This window comes from Boleophthalmus pectinirostris, unplaced genomic scaffold (genome assembly GCF_026225935.1).
Source record: "Boleophthalmus pectinirostris isolate CB_2022bp ecotype Guang Dong unplaced genomic scaffold, ASM2622593v1 HiC_scaffold_20, whole genome shotgun sequence".
Taxonomy (NCBI): Eukaryota; Metazoa; Chordata; class Actinopteri; order Gobiiformes; family Gobiidae; genus Boleophthalmus; species Boleophthalmus pectinirostris.
The window spans coordinates 26083584-26104957 of record NW_026571153.1 but is presented as its reverse complement, the minus strand read 5'-3'; the positions used below and the strand labels follow the sequence as shown (position 1 = coordinate 26104957).

At 38.6% G+C, this 21374-nt stretch overlaps 1 protein-coding gene across 1 annotated transcript; it reads right to left on the bottom strand.

Moving 5' to 3' along the window:
• Positions 1-2139: 2139 nt before the first annotated feature.
• On the bottom strand, positions 2140-18199 carry rasl11a (RAS-like, family 11, member A). Its single transcript, XM_020917798.2, has 8 exons — positions 17844-18199; positions 11545-11601; positions 11340-11422; positions 7472-7509; positions 7058-7187; positions 5108-5183; positions 2880-2956; positions 2140-2761 (listed from the first exon to the last, which is right to left on the bottom strand). Exons 1-8 carry the CDS (start codon positions 17965-17967, stop codon positions 2615-2617), a joined length of 732 nt encoding a protein of 243 aa, XP_020773457.1. The 5' UTR covers positions 17968-18199; the 3' UTR covers positions 2140-2614.
• Between the last annotated feature and the right edge of the window lie 3175 nt (positions 18200-21374).

The window sequence follows — 21374 nt, the reverse complement described above, 5'->3', positions numbered from 1 at the left end:
AGTCAAAGGTTTGGACACACCATCTCATGTTTTTTATTTTACTTTTTATATTATAGAAAGATATGATGCAAGATATATGGAATGAAGTAGAAAAGGAAAAAAATTAGGTCACTAAACAACATTTTTTTTAAATGTATTTTTTACGTTTTCCTTTGGTCCTGGTTTAGACCTGGTTCAGTCTTAGTTCAGTCCTGGTTTAGACCTGGTTGAGTCCTGGTTTAGACCTGGTTCAGTCCTGGTTCAGTCCTGGTTTAGATCTGGTTTAGTCCTGGTTTACCTGGTTCAGTCCTGATTTAGACCTGGTTCAGTCCTGAGTTTAGACCTGGTTTAGTCCTGGTTCAGTCCTGGTTCAGTCCTGGTTCAGTCCTGGTTTAGACCTGGTTTAGACCTGGTTTAGACCTGGTTCAGTCCTGGTTCAGTCCTGGTTTAGACCTGGTTTAGTTCCTGGTTCAGTCCTGGTTTATTTCTGGTTCAGTCCTGGTTTAATCCGACAGCTGCAAACCCCTGACCTTCTCTCAGTGAGCTTCATGATAAAGTCTCCTGAAATGGTTTTCACTTCACAGCTGTGCTTCAGGGTCAAGGAATACCAAAAGTGCAAACCGAGTTCAAAGCAAAGGGTGGATATTATTTAAAAAATTCTGAGTTATTCTGAGTTACTACATTCCATATTTGTCCGTTTATAGTTTTGATGCCTTTAGTGAGAAACTACAATGTAAATAATCATAGAAATAAAGAAGAACATACATGGAAACGTGTGTCCAACCCTTTGATTGATAGCGCATTAATGTGGCTCCTCTTTAACCAGAAAAAAGTTCCTGAAGAGGGGTTGAGATGCACTTTAATTATATTTTAAGTATTTAAAAGTCCAAAAGGCAGATTTATTCAGGCTTTTGATCCCAGCGGCGACCAGTGCAGGCGGATGTTATGTCCTTGAGCAAGACACAAACAAACGCAGGCATCTGTAGCGTAACAAGTTTAGTGCATGAACTTTAAAAACACAGAGAAAGTTTTTTTTTTTTTAATCAGATGAAAACACAAAATCTCTACTGTAACGCTGTGTCCGGGCAGGTCCCATGGTGTCTGGTGTGAGTGTGATTTTGGGTCAGTTTTTGGGTAGAACTGATCTCATGGTGCACGTTTCTGTTGTCCCATTAACAGAAGGCCAATATTGAGGAAGTAATGAGGAAGAAAATATTTTAGGGTGGATTTCACGTCAATGAACTCAGGCTACTGAACCCAACACAAATCCATCTTTGGATCATCTTCCAGAGCTTATTATACTTCCACAGTTTGGTGCGGACTTGATTATAGTTGAAAACACTTGTCTGAACCTCCTCTTTAGTTCAGATGAGCAGGGGTGTAGTGGGGGTTGGACGCGGGGTACACTGTCCAACCACTTCTCCCGATGTGAGATATAAAAAAATAACAAATATAAAATAGCTACAACTTAAATGTCAAACTGGAGCTACTGGCAAGGATGAAAACAACCTGCATAGGTTTAAGACATCTCCAGTACTGTCCTAAAGTGACCTGCAACATGAGGGACCAGGACTGAACCAGGACTGAACCAGGTCTAAACCAGGTCTAAACCAGGACTAAACCAGGACTGAACCAGGACTGAGTGTCGGGACGGGCCCGGAGATGCGCCCGTGTTGACCGTTGGGTGACCGCAGGAAAAAGGACCAATGCCGAGCTGAGTGTAGCTGTTGCCCAATCGCGCTTTGCGGACATCCTGCTCCACGGGCTTGAGGATCTCTCTCACTCTCAAGTCCAAAATTAGTCCTGGTTTAGTCCTGGTTCAGTTCTGGTTTAGTACTGGTTTAGTGCTGGTTCAGTTCTGGTTTAGTCCTAGTTTAGACCTGGTTCAGTCTTGGTTCAGGCTTGTTTTAGACCTGGTTTAGTCCTGGTTCAGTCTTGGTTCAGTCTTGGCTTAGACCTGGTTTAGTTCTGATTCAGTCCGAGTTCAGTCCTACTTTAGTCCTGGTTTAGAACTGGTTAGACCTGGTTCAGTCTTGGTTCAGTCCTGATTTAGACCTGGTTTAGTCCTGGTTCAGTCTCGGTTCAGTCTTAGTTCAGTCCTATTTTAGTCCTGGTTTAGACCTGGTTTAGTCCTGTTTAAGTCCTGGTTCAGTCCTGGGTCAGGTGTTGCATCCTGTGCTTTATGCTCTGTAGGTGATTCTGAATGGCGTTAGTGTTAATAACATAATTCCACACCATTCTGAGGGGAGGTGTCACATCGATGACGTCACGAATCACCCCCACTTCAAAAATCCCCACTACATCACTGCAGCAGATAAGGGAGTTTTGGGTCAGTTTTTGGCTATATTCTGGGTAAGATTTGAGTGCTTTTCGGTTAAGCTTTGATTGTTTTTGGGTGGCAGCGTGGAGGCAGACATGAACATCCTCTTTAGTTCAGAGGGGTGAGTTTTTGGTTATATTCTAGGCACATTTTGGGTGAGTTTTGGTTGCCTTTCTGTTGTGTTTCAGACCACAGCGTTGTTGCAGACTTGACTTTAGACGAGGGCACTTGTCTGAACCTTTTCTTTAGTTCAGAGGGGTGAGTTTTGGGTCCGTTTTTGGCTATGTTCTGGGCACATTTTGGTTGCGTGTTGGATCATAGCGTGGGTGCAGACTTGACTTTAGACGAGAGCACCTGTCTGAACCTCCTCTTAAGTTCCTGCATGTTCGGAGACTTGGGTCGTGCTAAATGAAGCCCTCCGCGGCGCTTCTCTCCGTTTCCAGAACCAAAGGAGCGGATCACCTGAAACAACACAAACCTTTATCATCAAAGACTTTCACGAGATCATTTTAATAATAGATTTTTACTTTATAATAGTTTACAGCAAAACAAAAAAGAGCCTAAACGAGTGACCTCTCACCTCTTGACACAGATGCAGGAAGGCGCTGTGGACGCTGTGGTGGTTTTCTCGCGCTGACGTCTCAAAGTACACTCCCCCTGATGGACACACACAGTTATGTCATTAAACAGGGGGTATTATCTGGTTAATCCCGCAGTTATTCAAGTAGCATCCAAAATAAAAAATCCAAAAATCCAAATAGTCCTGTAGTATTGACACTTAAATTGTCTGAAATACATCTGTTGGTGTTTCCATATTTGTTTTAGCTTGTTTGGGCGCTTCACCTTTGGCTTCTGCACAAACCTCAACGCTGCGACCTGATTGGTTGCCCACCAAATTATCCGTACAGCAGGCACATGTCAAGATGGATTCTCATGAGCTATGAACTTACAAATATCTCGAGAATCCATGTTGCTATGTGTGGTTAGACCGACCCTGCCTTATATCTGTCCCTTCAGACAGATTTTTTTTTTTTTTTTTGGAAAGTGAAAAAAAATTATACAAAATTGGAGCAGTCTCTATTGAGCTCCATTAATCTTGCAGCAGCAGGTCTAACCCAGGGAATGGGGAATACACCAAAATACAACTATAACGTCATGGTTAAACTGCTCCAAAAAGTCTCCTTTAAAGTGTGTTATTCGTGTCCTGAACACACAGTCACACTTTAAAAATCCTCCTCTGCACAGTCACACTTTAAAATCCTCCTCTGCACAGTCACACTTTAAAAATCCTCCTCTACCAGTCACACTTTAAAATCCTCCTCTACACAGTCACACTTTAAAATCCTCCTCTACACAGTCACACTTTAAAATCCTCCTCTACACAGTCACACTTTAAAATCCTCCTCTACACAGTCACACTTTAAAAATCCTCCTCTGCACAGTCACACTTTAAAATCCTCCTCTGCACAGTCACACTTTAAAAATCCTCCTCTGCACAGTCACACTTTAAAATCCTCCTCTGCACAGTCACACTTTAAAATCCTCCTCTACACAGTCACACTTTAAAATCCTCCTCTGCACAGTCACAGTCACACTTTAAAAATCCTCCTCTGCACAGTCACACTTTAAAATCCTCCTCTGCACAGTCACACTTTAAAATCCTCCTCTGCACAGTCACACTTTAAAATCCTCCTCTGCACAGTCACACTTTAAAATCCTCCTCTACACAGTCACACTTTAAAATCCTCCTCTGCACAGTCACACTTTAAAATCCTCCTCTACACAGTCACACTTTAAAATCCTCCTCTACACAGTTACACTTTAACATACCTCCTCTGCACAGTTACACTTTAAAGTGGCTGTGCAGATAACAACATTCCTCTCTCATTAAACAGCGGCAGTATTTAGAGCTCAGATAAGAGTGACTCGCTCTCAGCTCAGACCTCAAGTAGAAAAAGAGAAATACAGGAATCTTACACAGTGAAATGTGCTAAAGAGGAGTTATCTCTATTGTTTTTACAAAACAGAAAACTAATGGACATGGAGGAATTTAGACTGATGAACATGCACAACAGAATCTTTTACCAGTTCAAATAATGTAATGAAATGATTTAAAATGATCTTTTCCTTTCAAATGATCAAGTTAATTGTTTTATTTACTGTGGTATTTTAATCTGTGTGTTGTGTGCACTCTAAATATGTATCAAACTGTATGTTTTAAATAAATTCTCATCGTCTTCTTTGCTAAAATATTGTTTTCAGAAGTGTTTTAAACCATAGAATGTATATATATGTGGACAAAGTTAACCTGCCAGTTGCCACATTCCAAATAGGAAGTGAGCATGGCTGTGATTTGGCTCCATAGACTCTGGTTCCAATTCACATTCTATTGAAAATTTGTGTCCCCGCTCTCTGTATCTGCTGAGTTGTTTTGTTGTTTTATTTTATTATTTTGGTCTTAAAATACCTGTATTAGGCCGTTCTACGTGATCCTGGTGTTTTTATTTCACTATTTTGTCCGGTAAATCAAGATATGAACATTAATAACAGACATAATCAGGGGTCTTCTTTCCCCGAGGTTGCCCTCACTCTTGTTGGCAACAGGTTTGATTGACAGCGCTGCTATGGGAAGGGGCTTTACCTTCAACAGCCTCACTCCTGATTGGATGTTTAGTTGCTATGACACCTGCACTCGGATTTCCAAGTATGGTTCCTGGCTGCAGATTAGACGCTGTAACTGCTTTCTTTATACAGTCTACGGCTAAAACTAAAACTAAAAAAAGAGAAGAAGGAGCAAAGATGGCGGACCTAGCGTGGTGGCGAGCGTCTCTCCGTCGTCAGCGGACACCTGTCGCGCTCGCAGCAGGTCGCTCTTGTTCCCGACCTGAGAGACACACACAGGATTAGAGGGATTAGGGTCAATCTGGGGTCATGAGGTCATCTGAACACGAGGCACTGACTGGTCCTTAAAGGTGCACTGTGTAACTTTTCTAGTGGCGAATCTGCTGCCTGTTTTCTATGTGAAAACATTTGTGCTTGGAATGTTCCACAGTATGGCACATATCTATCCAGTATGTACTTTAGGAAGGTAAATATGTGGCAAAATGAGAGAGCGTATAAACTTGATTTGAGAACTTGTAGAATATAATGTGAGAATGTTCAAAACTTTGAACTTGTAATTAACTATTTTCATATACGTGTGTGTTGAATTTGCAGTCAAGGTGAAAAAAAACACACATGAGTGCTTGAAAAAAATGTGTGCAATTGTGGACTGAAATTTTCACTTGTGGAAAATATTTTTACACACGGGAGAAAAATATGAATGAATGTGTAGATTGATATTTGCATGAACAGAGGGACATCTGCATCCATTATGACAGATACAACCACAATTCAGCGACTGCGACTTCTCAGATGTGTCCCAGCAGGTTCAAATCTGCGCACCTTGACTTTTGCAACACATTTTGCGAAGTGCATGTGGCAAAACTGATTTGCACTTGTAGAGAGCTGGGGGAGGAGGGGTCAGAAAGCGGGAAAATGAAGAATCCGTGTGTCATTCGTTTTTCAAAATAAAACCAAAAATAACAAAACGATAAAACAACTATTTTCTTTATTATTTGTCTCCAAAAACAAATTGAAAAAAAAAAAAAAAAAAAAAAAAAAAAAAACGAATAACGGCCGAAATTTCCCATTTACGTGACTTAAACTGTGATGCTGTACTTAACCATGGCTGTGTTTTATCTGAAAAAATATACCTTGAAAATATATATTAAATAAATAAATGCAATCACCTCTCCACAGATCTTTGAACATGGTTTGGTGGAGTTGCTCACTTGTTTCCACGGAGACAGATATCTTTAATGCTATTCTGTATAACAAAGGTGTCAAACTCAAATTCACAGACGCCAAAATTAAAAACTGGGACTAAGTCGTGGGCCAAACTAAATATTTAATGAAAATTTTTAACAGCACCTGCATATTTTCTCTTCTTTTGAGAGATGTAATGTTAAACCTTTTCTTATTGAAATAAATGTTTAATAATAGTTTTGCTTAAATATTGAATCCAGAACACACATAATATGAGATAATAACAAAATTTCATATAAATAATGTCTCTATAGCCGATCTATAGCCAGCGGGCAGCTCTGATACATATTTAATATGATCTCGCAGGCCAAATATAATTATATCGTGGACTCCCGGGCCTGAGTTTGACATATCTGCTGTATAACATTTCAGGCAAAGCAATAACATCTCCATTCCAACAAGCAGGTGGCGGACCCTTTATCAGAAAAGTTACATAGTAGATCTTTAAAGTGCATGTGACTAGACTAGTTAGACTAATCATTTCATCATTCATATCAATCAATCATTTTTAATCATCAATAATCCTGCATTATGAGGCTGTCCATATCTCTGAAGCTCAAAATGCTCTCTTCCACCTTGTGATGTCATGTAGTGGTAGTTTTCAATCCAACATCTCCTTTTACCTATAGTTCAGTAGAGACGGACAATTCCAGGGCTGAAATGATCTAAATGATTCAAGTGAAGGTGTGTGGAGTTTAAAAACACAGTGGGGCAATTCCTGTTTTTAGTCTGAGAGAAGAACTCAACCTAAATATGCAGGGTTTGAGTGTTAAATATGTGTGAATAAAACAAAACACAACTCCAGATCTGTTTGTGATGAGGAAACAACATTAGAACAGATCAGAAAATAGCGTAATATGAGCCCTTTGATCAGTAAAAAGGTGAAAGTACCAGGATGATGGGGATGTTTCCGGAGGGGTGGATGCGGCGCACGTGCTGGTAAAGAGGCTGCACCGTGCGGTAACTGCTGTAGTCTGTGATGGAGAACACAAACACGTATCCATCCGCCCAGTAAATAGATCTGCGGAGAAATGCACAAATTTAAACATCTAACAATATGAAATGATTTGAACATTTGTGTTTCTCACATCGCTCTCGTGTCTGTCCTTTGAAAATACCAGATTTTGTCCTTCACATTACATTCACTTCACATCATAAATCAGATATTATGTCCTGACAGTTATTTTTTTAAGTTGGTAGTATCCCCAAGTACAAGATACTTTACTCTGCTCAGTACTTGTTCACCAAATATCTTCTTTCTTACTTTATATTTGTAAAACATATGAAAAAAGTTAAATGTCTGACCTGTTGATTTGTTCCTGGCAGTACAAGCCGTCGTCCTCCTGAAAAACAAACAAACAAACAAATATATTTAAAGCTGCACTATGGGCCCGTTCAAACAGAAGTAAACAGCAAGGCCAAAAATTCAAGTTAATGCATCTAATATAAAAATGTATTCACCAGATACATATGTACTCTAGTTTATGAAACTGTAGACCTTTTTTCTGTACCATTTTTGGTTCTAAAGTTCCATACGTTTTAAACAGACCATGTATGAAACATGGAACAAAAATTATTTCCCAAATTTCAAAGACCTGCAAATCATGTCAATACATGGATGTATTTCATCATATCTTGTGTTATTCAATCTTTGAACTGTTGATGAAGGTACATGATTTTTCAAATAAAATGTATTTAAAATGATAAAAATTTGCTTGGAAGGACTGACATATTTTATAGAAATAGTTTCCTTTCATTTTGAAGTAATATTAAAGTATTTGGAAGAAAAAAGCAACAAATTATGTAAAATCATGCACCTTCTACTTGCACAATTTTCCCTCCGTTACCATGACCTTTCTTAATAAAAAATCTCATGACTCAAAAAGTAAGAGGTTTTTCAACATAATCTTGTACCATATGGTAGAAAACTATATGAAGCAAATATTCAAACCAGTTTGTTAAGGATATGTAAGTAAGAACCGCTAGTTATCACTGTTTGGATTTATTGCCCAAAAAGTGCTGCATATTTCATTCCCTCTGTTATCGACATGAGTTTAAAATTTTTTGTCAAGAACTTGAAAGAATATCACAGGTTTAACTTTACCCTGTTGGAGTGTAACTCTTTCCTACATTCTGATACCTTATTTATTTCAATAATCCCTCTAGTTTCTGAATAAGAGACATTTGAATGTCAAAAATATGCCCCTGTTACCGCTTGACTGGACCCCTATGTAACTTTTCTGGTGGAGTGTCTGCCACTTGTTTGTCTCCATGGAGATGCTATTGCTTGCTGTTGTTCTTCTGTGTATAAATTATTTACCTCTAGTGGAGTTTTATCTGTCCACACTTTTAGTTCTGTTTAAATATTCAGTACCCTCACTTCAGTACTTTAAAGTATTTTTTAAATGTCACTGTTCTTTGCCCGTCCCCGCGCGCTCTTTTGTTGCTGTATCTGTCGCCCTGATGCAGGTGGTCGCTCCTCAGAGGTCATATTTATGGACACCCTGACCTCTGACCTTTGACCCTAGGGTGACCCCCTGTTTAGCATTCACTCCTGATTACATTAACCACAAAACAACTTAGTATTACCTGTACTAATATAGCAAAAAAATGACTAGTATATGTCTTCATATTGTCACAAATGTGCAAAGTAAAGTTAGATGGACTTTATCGGTAAAAAGCATTTAGTTTCAGATTTCCTTCCTGGTTGGAGTCGGCTGCTGTTTGACCTGCAGTGGGCCTATAATGCCTCTGATTGAGTTGTCTTGACTTTGGGGGAGTGGCTGTTCTAACTGAGTTTATTTAATTGTCTGGACTGTCGGGGAGTTTGTGTGTTTACAGGAGCAGGGCTGTTTCCTCAGGGAGATAAGAGCAGAGGACTCACACTCAGGCCAAAGATCTAAACCAGCTCCTATCTCACTTCCTCATCCAAAACAAACCTTCAAATATATATATGAATTTGAAACATGTCCAGAAGAATTCACAAACAGATTAAAATCTAAACTTTAAACTGATCCAAGAATCTAATCTAGAGGAATCAGTGAAGCAGGATATTAAAAAATGAGATGACCCACAAAGATTCAAATCTAACTCTTAATCAGATCTACATAATACAGAATAATTAAGTCATGAAAGGCCCATACCTCAATATTCCAGTGTAGGATAGGTGTAGGACTAGTAAACTGTGAGATAATAGGCTAAGATACCCAGTTGTTTTATTGAAGCATACTTCTGTTTGTGTTGCTGTAATGTTTATTAAAGGGACAGTTTGGAATTTTGGACATAGGGCCTCATTTCCTAGTGAGCCAGAGTGTTGGAGACGTGTGAAGACACTTTTTAAAATAATCCATCCAGTCCTTGTATTTGCAGAGGTCGCTGGTGCTAGGCTAGTGCATGTCAATGGCCATAGTTAGCCTGCCACTGAAAACAGTCTTACCCACTCCACAAAACTGTGTCTGTGTCGATAGAATAATTTTAGAATTAAAACCAACCTTGTATTTGAAGGATTTATGTCTGAGCAGCAGCAGCGAGTTGCACTTCCTGATAGAAAACTTGACAACGGCGGACTGATATATGAGAAAATAGTTCCCCAACATGAGGCAATTCATGAGATGCAAGGTTAGTTTTATTTCAAACATTATTCTATCAACACAGACATTTACATCGACAGTCTGGCGTAATAATAGATTTGCTTCAGGTGTTTTGTGGAGTGGGTAAGACTGTTTTTAGTGGCAGGATAACTATGGCCATTGACATGCACTAGCCTAGCACCAGCGACCTCTGCAAATACAAGGGCTGGATGGAATATTTAAAAGTGTCTCCACACGTCTCCAACACTCTGGCTCACTAGGAAATGAAGCCCTATGTCCAAAATTCCCAACTGTCCCTTTAAGCATCAAAACTTGTCTTAGCGTTGAGGCCCAAACATCTGCCTTTCTGAATGCAGACGTGTGCTCCGTTGAAGTTTTCTCCTTGTTGCAAATGAAAAATTCTATTCTGCCAACTCGACAAAAGTTTTTCACTCTAAACTTTTGTCCTGTCGACACAATTGAATCTTTTGTTTACTATGGATAATATCTGCGCGACTGAAGGATTACACAGACATCTTTTCTCCTCATTTGTAAAGTGTTGAGAATGTGGCCAGTGACATCCACCCACAGCTCCCTGTTCACTGTCTGTTCTGTTCAGGATTTAGTGATTTTAGCGCAACTCTGCAAAAACCTCACAGAGATGCAATTGGACGCAGTAACAGAGACGCTAACAGAGAGCTATCTGGGTGCTGTTGTGTGTCTGTGAGCGTAGTGTGCAGTGTTGGGCAGTAACAGATTACATGTACCAGAGTTACGTAATCAGAGTACAAATTATGAGTAACTGTATTCAGTTACAGTTACTGTTTCAGTGAGTAGTGATTGGATTACAGTTACTTTGTTGAAATAAATGGATTACATGGCGGTATTTTCCTGGACTTCCAGGACTAAAGCAGGACTAAACCAGGACTAAAGCAGGACTAAAGCAGGACTAAACCAGGTCTAAACCAGGACTAAAGCAGGACTAAACCAGAACTAAACCAGGACTAAAGCAGGACTAAACCAGGTCTAAACCAGGACTAAAGCAGGACTAAACCAGGACTAAACCAGGACTAAACTAAACCAGGACTAAACCAAGACTAAACCAGGACTAAAGCAGGACTAAACCAGGACTAAACCAGGACTAAAGCAGGACTAAACCAGGTCTAAACCAGGACTAAAGCAGGACTAAACCAGGACTAAACCAGGTCTAAACCAGGACTAAAGCAGGACTAAAGCAGGAGTAAACCAGGACTAAACCAGGACTAAACCAGGTCTAAACCAGGACTAAACCAGGACTAAACCAAGACTAAACCAGGACTAAACCAGGACTAAACCAGGTCTAAACCAGGACTAAACCAGGTCTAAACAAGGGCCAATTTGAAGAGAACAAACGTGAATTTTCAGGATGTGGTTGCTACATTCATGTAGTTTTAAAAAACAAGACAATATCAAGTAATCCAAAGTATTCAGATTACGTTACTCACTTTAAGTAATTTAATGGATTACGTTACAAACTACATTTTGGGGTGTGTAATCTGTAATCTGTAAGGGAATACATTTTAAAAGTCACCTTCCCAACACTGGTAGTGTGAAGATGATTGTACCTGCAGAGACACACAGGGAGTGTCCTGGATCTGAAGAGACACGTCCTCTGTGTCCAGGGGCAACTTCCTCGAATACAGAGCTCCTGAAGAACACAGAGAGATGAGATGGAGGAGGAGAGAGGAAGAGAGGGATAGATGGATGTGAGAGAGGAGAACAGAGGGAAAATGGACAAGTAAGTGTGACTGAAGAGTGTCTCAAACTGACCGGTGTTGGCTTCATAATCTCCAATGAAACGTTTGGTGAGAAACCGCACGATCAGAGCTGAAACAAAACAAAAAACCTTTATTATTATATCCGACGTAACACCACATACCACAACTACTACTACTACTGCTACTATTACTTCAATTACTAACACCACTACTATCACTATTTCCTGCTTGGACACAGTGGGCTGACAGTGACCTACATAACACCAGAGCGCTGGAGCTTTTCAGACATTTGTGATTTAAACAAACAGAACAAAGTCTGATTCTGCAGATTCTGAACGTCAAACTGAAATCACAGTAAACACCGAGCAGCAGTCGCACGGACACACGGGCACATGCACACACAGACACACTGACACACTGACGCACACAGACACACACACACTGACGCACACGGACACACACACGGACACACACGGACACACACTGACACAGACACGGACACACACGGACAAATAAGAGTCTTGGCTGTACAGTTGGGATCAGGGTTGAGATTCCATTTGTAGATTCAAGTCTAAAAGTGATACTGATACTGATATTAGCACTATTACTATTACTGCTACTACTGCTACTGCTGCTACTACTACAACTACTACCGCTACTGCTACTACTACTATTACTACAACTACAACTGCTGCTTGATAATACTATTACTACTACTACTGCTACTACAACAACTACTACTACTACCACTACTTCTACTATTACTACTACTGCTGCTGCTGCTATTACTACTACTACCACTACAACTGCTACTGCTGCTGCTACTACTACTATTACTACAACTACAACTGCTGCTGCTAATACTATTACTATTACTACTACTGCTACTACAACAACAACAACTACTACTACCACTACTACTACTACTACTACTACTGCTGCTGCTGCTGCTATTACTACTACTACTACGACTACTACAACTACTACTGCTGCCGCTGCTACAACAACAACAACTACTACTACTTACTACTAATTACTACTACTACTACTACTACTTACTACTACTACTGCTACTATTACTACAACTACTACGGCTACTACTACAGCTACTACTGCTGCTGCTACAACAACAACTACTACTACTACTACTACTGCTACTCCTACTACTACAACTACTACAGCTGCTGCTACTACTACTACAACCACTGCTATTAGTACTAATACTGCTACTACGACTACAACAACTACTACTGCTGCTACTACTACCACAACAACTACTATTACTATTACTACTACTACTACTATAGGTACTACTGCTGCTGCTGCTACTACTACTACTACTACTACAGCTACTACAACTGACACTACTAGATAGATAGAGATACTTTATTGATCCTGAGGGAAATTCAAGTTTTGCTATTGCCACTACTACTAATACTACTGCTACAACTACCACTGCTACTACTACTGCTATTACTACTGGTACTACTAAAACTACTTCTGCAACTACTACTGCTTCTGCTGTTACTGATACTCAGTACGGCTACTTCAAAATATATTACTCAAGTACATGTACAAGTACTACTCTTAAAGTAAAATGTAAAAAGTAGAAGTGAGGTTAGTACCCGCTTAATAGCCTACTATTTACTACTTCAACAATTTCTAATACTATGATAACTACACTGCATATTCTTTGTATCTGACAGGCTAAAAACACATGAGTAAAACATCTGGAGTCAGCAGCATCTGGAAAAGACATTCCTGAATCCAGCCCACATTTTTCTCCTCAAAGTTCAAATCACATTTCAAATTTACTAACTGACAGAAAGACTGAAGGCGAGCACTTATCACGCCTCACCACAAGAGGGTCCCAGGTGTGATCCCTGGGTGGTCTCTCTGTGTGGAATTTGCATATTATCCCTGTGTCTGTGTCCCAAAGCATACACTGCAGTCAAATCCTCCAGCAGAGACACTCCTGACCAAACCGAGCTCCTCCGCCATCACTCATTTTAATGGTCGAAGTTTATTGCTGCTTTGAAGTGTCATCACGCTGGGGGTGCTCTACATGTATATCTGATGGTCGAATGTTAAGGAGCTACCATGGAGACACAATGCACACATTCTGAAGTCTAAACAATCATTATCTGCATCGGCTGTGGAAAAAAAAAACATTTTTCAGTTCGCCACTCTCACCATTTTGTTGAAAATCAGTTACCTAAGAAAGACCATGAACGCTCATATTGATCACAAGCTCCTGAAAATGTTACAAAATTATCTTAACCCTCTCAGGCTCAAATTAATTTTTAGTATCAGGAAAAATCTGATATTTGGGGAAAATGATCATATGAGGTAGTAATATACAATCCTGACTTTTTTTGAGAGAGACCTTCACATCCAGTGAGTTCTGGGATGTTGCAGATTTGCAGCATTGGCCCAGTGTGGTAAATTAACACTGAACACTGAAAAGGATATGAACGCTTACTTCATGTGTATACCACTTTTCATAACAATGAAAACATAAAGCACAGTGTAACAGAGCTTTACAGTGGCAGAACAACATCACTTTTTCGTGTGGTACTACAAGAAACAATTTTTATCCTTTGTAAACAACAAAAGTACTTTGCACTTCTGGCAGGCCGTTTGCGAGTAGCCATTCTTGCACAGTCTGCATCGTCCACGTTTATCAGCATGGATGGGAGAAAAGGCTCCTGGGTAAAAAAAGCTCATAAAATATGGATGTGGAGTACGTAGGTAATTGGCATTTAGCTGTTGCAAATCTGCAACGCCTGCCTGGAGAGGGTTAAAACCATTTTGGCAGTGTTTGCTAATGTGTGCATTATGTCTCCATGGTCACTGCTGAATATTCCACCCCAGAGATACACGTAGAAAACCACCAGCGTGATGTCACTGCAAAGTTTCATGCTTCTTCAAATGAGTATGCAAATTTGATTCCTAGATTTAGTAATGGTTTTCTGGGAGTCTATGTTTTGACAGCCCTGGTTTTAGTTTTAGTTCATGTTTGGGTCAGTATTTGATCCTCTTCTCTGCTCTGCTCCACAATGACACTGAGCCTTAAGTCGACTCACAGCAGATAACTCCAAGTGAAACATTCAAACACTTCAGCTCAGACCTCTTCGGAGACAGCAGACATGACATATTTAGAATGCCAAACTAAAATAGAGCGTATACTGGGCCTATGTGTGGGAATGGGAGAGTTTAAAGTGAGATAAATAGTTCCCCAAGAATTCACAAGAACCCTCCCGCTGTGAGTAAGTCTACAAGTGACAAGAGCTTTGTGTTGACAGTATGAAATGTCACAGTAACATTTTTGGTGCATGGTCAGAGTCAGAAACCTGCTGTCCTCATACAAAAACAATATGGTTTTAAAAGGTTCTATTATAAGAGCAATTGACTCTTGAGAGCTTTAAGCCATGTTAAAATGTTGTTTCCTCCTCAAAAATAGACCTGGAGTGAGCTGAGTAACCATTTATTATTAGTCTGTCCACATCTCCAAAGCTCAAAATGCTCTGTTCCACCTTCTGATGTCATAAAGTGGTAGTTTTCAAGTTAACAGCTACATTTACATTTAGTTCAGTAGAGTTTGGAAACTCCAGGGCTGACATCATTGAAGTGATTTTAATGAAGACGAATGGAGTTTAAAAACACAGTGGAGCACTTCTTTTATTACTACATGACGTCACAAGGTGGAACAGAGTGTTTTCAGTTTGAGAAAAGAGCTCAGTCTAAATATGCAGTGTTTGTGTGTCAAACAAAACACAACATTATATCAAATCAATTTCATCATTTTAAAAATAGCATAATATAGGCCAGTTAACCAATCTCCATGGAAACAAGAAGGTAACACTACCACACCAAATTACAGGTCAGATCTGTGGAGAGATGACCCCACTCACAATAAGAATACATACTGATTTTTCTACAAATTATTATATCTTTTGGGAACACTTATATTTAGTAAATAAAAGACATATAAGTGTATGGTGTTGGACCCTGCACAAAAAAGTTACATACTGAACCTTTAAATGATTTGAACATTTGTGTTTCTTGTGCCACTTTTTCTGATATGATTTAGTTTGTTTCATTTTCATGTCTGTCCTTTGAAAATACCAGATTTTGTGACTTATTTAATGTTCATCCTTTATTAAATTATAAATCGATGTTACTTGAGTTGCAGTTTTCCCATTTTTTTTACTTGTACTTGAGTATTTTTGTACCACTATTTTGTGCTACTTTTGGGCTTAAGTGGAAGTTGGTCATTCGAGTTATTATAATCCACTTTATGTTTCAAACTTTGATGGAAAATGGAAAATTCTGAATGACTTTTGTACTAAAATGGGCCCCATAAATGTCACCATAAGTCTTCAAAATAATGGACAAAGATTAGTGCATTTATTAAAGGGCCCATATTAAGCTGTTTTCTGATCTACATTATTATGTAGTTTCCTCATCACAAACAGACCTGGAGTTGTGTTTTGTTTCATTCACACATGTTTAACACACAAACTCTGCATATTTCGGCTGTTCCACCTTGTGATATCATGTGGTAATATAAAGTGCTCTACTGTGTTTCTAAACTCCATTCCCTAGAATCACTTGGATGAGTCTTGGAATTGTCAATCAGAAGGTAAAAGGAGCTCTTAACTTGAAAATTACTGCTTCATGACATCTAAAGGTGAAACAGAGCATTTTGAGCCTCTGAAATGTAAACATACTACTGGACCTGGTAAAGCAGAAGTAAACAGCAAGGCCAAAAATTCAAGTTAATGCATCTGATATAAAAATGTATTCAACAGATACATATGTACTCTAGTTTTCATAAACTAGAGTACATATGTATCTGTTGAATACATTTTTTGTTGACCTTTTTTCTGTACCATTTTTGGTTCTAAAGTTACATATGTTTTAAACAGACCATGTATGAAACATGGAACAAAAATTATTTCCCAAATTTCAAAGACCTGCAAATCATGTCAATAAATGGATGTATTTCATCATATCTTGTGTTATTCCATCTTTGAACTGTTGATGAAGGCACATGATTTTTCAAAAAAAAAAATTTAAATGATAAAAATTTGCTTGGAAGGACTGACATGTTTTATAGAAATAGTTTCCTTTCATTTTGAAGTAATATTAAATTATTTGGAAGAAAAAAGTTGACAAATTATGCAAAATCCTGCACCTTCTACTTGCTTGCACAATTTTCCCTCCGTTACTTTTCCCTCCGTTACCATGACCTTTCTTAATAAAAAATCTCATGACTCAAAAAGTAAGAGGTTTTTCAACCTAATCTTGTACCATATGGTAGAAAACTATATGAAGCAAATATTCAAACCAGTTTGTTAAGGATATGTAAGTGAGAACCAAGAGTTATCACTGTTTGGATTTATTGCCCAAAAAGTGCTGCATATTTCATTCCCTCCTTTATCGACATGAGTTTTTTAATTTTTTGTCAACAACTTGAAAGAATATCACAGGTTTAACTTTACCCTGTTGGAGTGTAACTCTTTCCTACATTCTGATACTTTACTTATTTCAATAGTCCCTCTAGTTTCTGAATAAGAGACATTTGAATGTAAAAAATCTGCCTCTGTTTCCCTCCGTTACCACTTGACTGGACCCTACTACTACTACTGCTACTATTATTACTAACTAATACTAATACTATTAATACTATGCTACTACTACAACTAATAACCGACTTCCGACCAACTAATGGCTGCATAGTGGCATATTGGTACAGCTCTCCTCCTTACAGCAAGATTCTAGGTTTGATTCCTAGATAGTGTGCGGTCTTCCTGCAGTTTGAATGTAATCTACTCCATGAGTCTAAGCGGCCCTGTTTAAATAAAGGTCAAAACTGCAAATGTGAGAGAAAAAGAGTTTCTCCCCTCCATAAAAATGAACAGATGGCCAATGTAAAGGTCCTATATTTAGTTTATATTTGAATGGTTAGATAAGGTTATAAATCTGAAGATTGTGTTTATGTTTTAACCAGAGTCCTTTTTTCCAAGAGTCTTGTAAGGTTTTGTCTAAACAGCTACATTTTTCATATGTTCTGAATTGTTTTGGGTGCTGTGTGAAGCTTTGCAAAGTGTGTAAAACATTTACCGGATTTATCAAAAGTTTCAGAAAGCCATTGAAAAAAACAAACAAACTGTAGGCCACACTATTTAAATAACCTAAACTTGGATTTGTCGCCACCTGTTGTCACGTCTTAAAACTTAATTTGAGTCTCTATTAAATCTTATAGGTAATGCACTTTTTACGTGGATTTTTACAGCTAATTTTATGTGGTTTGGAGAAACTTAAATATAGGTGTAAATTACGTACCGGTTTTGCCCACGCTGCTGGCTCCGAGCACCGCGAGCTTCACTGTCTTGTTGGGGACGCAGTCTAGAAGCGGATACTCCGGGATGGGCACCAGCAGAAAGTTCCCCGAGCCTCCGCTGTTCATCTTCCCGGCTCAGAGTGCGTCTTTTCCCGCATGCACCTCCAGCCCGGACCCCAATGCAGCTGTCAGCTCCTCCGCTCTTCTCTACTTGTTGAGGTCCAGAGTCACCACCGCTGGAGAAAACCGCATCTAACTTCATTTAAACCCGAAGGAAGTGCGCCTGATCTGGGGATAGTTTGCGCAGTTTCCACACTCCACTCTCCATCCGTGTCAGAGCGTCAAAGATGATTGAAAATAAAAATATATTCCATAGGTTTGTGCCCGGTGCTTACGTGACAGCCCCGTAGCGCAGTCCGGGTCCATATGGAGTCCAAATGTCGGGCAGCGGTGGTCCGGACTGTGCGTAAAGTTGGTCTGGTCTGTGCGTAAAGTGGTTGGTCAGAAGAGCACGGCCCCCAGTGTTCGGACAGCCCCCTAATAGTTTTACGCACCGGTGAATGGTGATGTGATAGACTTACACACTACTGCACAGGGGCAGACTATAGGAATGCCCATCCAACACATAAGGGTCAATTAATCGAGACAGCCAAAACATTAGTTATATAACAATGAACTCTTCGTGTTATAGGCGTTGAGGCGTTCTTCTGAAAGCATAAAGTCTGTGGGCAGGACTACAAACCTTAATATTGGTCTAAATATTGACTTATTCAAGATTGTGTTTTTCGATCACAAGTTTTTAGGGTGTTTTATTCATGAAGACCAATTTTATTTTGTTGTTATTTCATCATCGTGCATTTGGTGGTTTTCAGATTCAAGTTTGATGATGTCATACTCCCAGATGGGGACAAGAGAATTCACAAATGTTGAACCTGATCATTTCTATTGTTACTTTGCAGGGACATCATGCTGGGGGTGTTCTACATGTACCTGTAGTTCATCAGTTACCATGGATTCAGAATGCACACATTAGTAGACACTGTCAAAAAAGTTTTAAAATGGTTTGAAAAATACAAAATGGATTTAAACAGCACATTTTCAGGAGCCTGTGATCAGTACGAGCGGTATGAACTTTGTCCTGTTTACTGTTGGCTCATGCCTGTGACTGTAATTTTATGTGTGTGAGACTTGTTTAACAGCACAAATCATCTCACTTGTTGTAGTTTCAACTAAGTCAGCTCTTTCTGGTCAGACTGCGTAGAAATAAAAAATAGAGTCTAACAGAGCTTCTGACAGAGCAGTGCCTACAATTAGCATCACTGAAAGCTCTATTCTGTTAGAAGCTCCGATGCTCAACTTAGACTTCATCTGAGTTTTATTTTAACACAATCTGACCAGAAAGAGCTGACTTGGTTGGAACTACAAGTGGGATGATTTGTGCTGTTCAAGTCTCTCACACATAAAATTACAGCCACAGGCATGAGCCAACAGCAAACAGGACAACCACCACTCGCACTGATCACAGGCTCCTGAAAATGTGCTGTTTGAATCCATTTCGTATTTTTCATACTGTTTTAAAACTTTTTTGTCAGTGTTGTGTGCATTCTGTCTCCATGGTAACTGCAGAAACATGAGAAATACATGTAGAACTCCCCCAGTGTGATGTTGCTTGTAAAATATGAATTATTGGTCTATAGAATGCTGTGATGCAATTTGAAACCCAGCAATTAGTTAAATAGGTTATGTACTTTTTGGTCTTTGTCTCATAATAAAACTGTTGTATTATATGGCCTACACAGCAAATTCAAGTGTTCATTTAACTCATATATTGTTAATTTTAACACTTTTACCATGTCATATGGGGTCCACAATAAAATGAGTTAAAACTACACTTTCCAAAGTGTAGAAGGCTCAACACTGGTAAAGTGATGTAACCACACTCCTCATAGTTGATTCTGACACTGATTAAGATCTGATTTTTTTACACTAGTGTATCATGAAAAACTAATAACTCTATATTGCTATGTTTGAACACTTGATGAAGTAGAAATAGTGTAGAGTGTTCTTCATGTTACACTATTCAATAGTATCTCTTTCTTCACTAAATACGGTGTAAATGCTGTGGTCATTCAAGTTCATAATCCCTTTTAGAAAAGTAAAATAATGAAAACCACCACAAAATTCCATTTCAGCTTAACTTGTATTAAAACAAAGCACATCATACAATCAACTCAATTTAACCAAGTCATATGACACAATACTATTTCTGGAAAATCCAACTGACAGCAGGAATTCTCTGTGGCCTCAACAGTTGGTCACAATGATTGTCATTTATTTTTTTAAAGTTGATTTTTCAATGCAAGCAGTCCATGGATGAATCAAGATCTCCATTTGAATAGAATTCAGGCATGCTCATCTCCAAAAATGAGATCTTGCAAAACCGGGCTATGCAATACTTATTGAGCCATGAATAAAAATTAAAAAGTAAATATATAGTAAATATATTATGGTGCATATATCATTATTTGTTTGTTCCTATTAAGCAGGTTACGATACTCTGTTGCATGAGCTGTACGTTTTTGTATACATGAACCATTCAAATAATTAACGAAGAGTTAATTTGAAAAAAATTTAGCCCCTTAGAAAAGGTAATTTTTAAATGCAAGACCCACAAGAAACAAAACACCTAAATGCCATTAATCACAAAAATACAATGAGATTAAGGAAAAAATTACAACTACTTAGCACATAAGCAAAATTCAGTTAGTGAATTACGAAATTATTATCAGTTCAACCATTTCTTGACACACTTACAAATCTCTGACGAGATGGTTAATGGCTTGAGCCTTCATCTTTCCACTGCAGCCTTTAGGAGCTGGGGATGCATGTGAACCAGCAGCAAGACACTCACCCTAAAGAAAATACAAAAATAAATAAATTAAAAAAAAAGTATCATTACTCTTTTTGACTAAAGGTCAATAGCATGTTAAGATATTGTATTGGGTAAGACATCATACTTGAAGATATTTAATTTTTACAGAATACTACTACCTTTTGATTCAAATTATTGTAATAATTCTACCTTTGATACAGTATCCTTCCTCAACACGCTACACAAAAGTGTGGTGACAACAATGAAATAAACGTACATTATTTTATCGCCAACATTTTTGTATTTATCTCTTGAAATGGCTCATAAATAGCTCATAACTGTCCTAAATCGTTATATTACATACAGTGAGTGTAGGGCAGGTGTCACAAGCATTACAATGACATAATGTGTTATGACCTAATACATTTACTTGCATCACTATTTACAGATATTGTACTTTCTTCTCACTGTGAAAATACAAGGCATGAGTACTATTTCATGTTTCATCCTCGCAACTGCATTAACTTTAAATGACAAATAAGATGTTTCGTCCAGTTACTTTTAACTTAAGTTACTTGAGTAGTTTCCCCGAATACTTTTAGTCTTAGAAACTTAACACATTTTTTGGACTTCTTCTTTTTACTTAAACTTGAGAAATTGT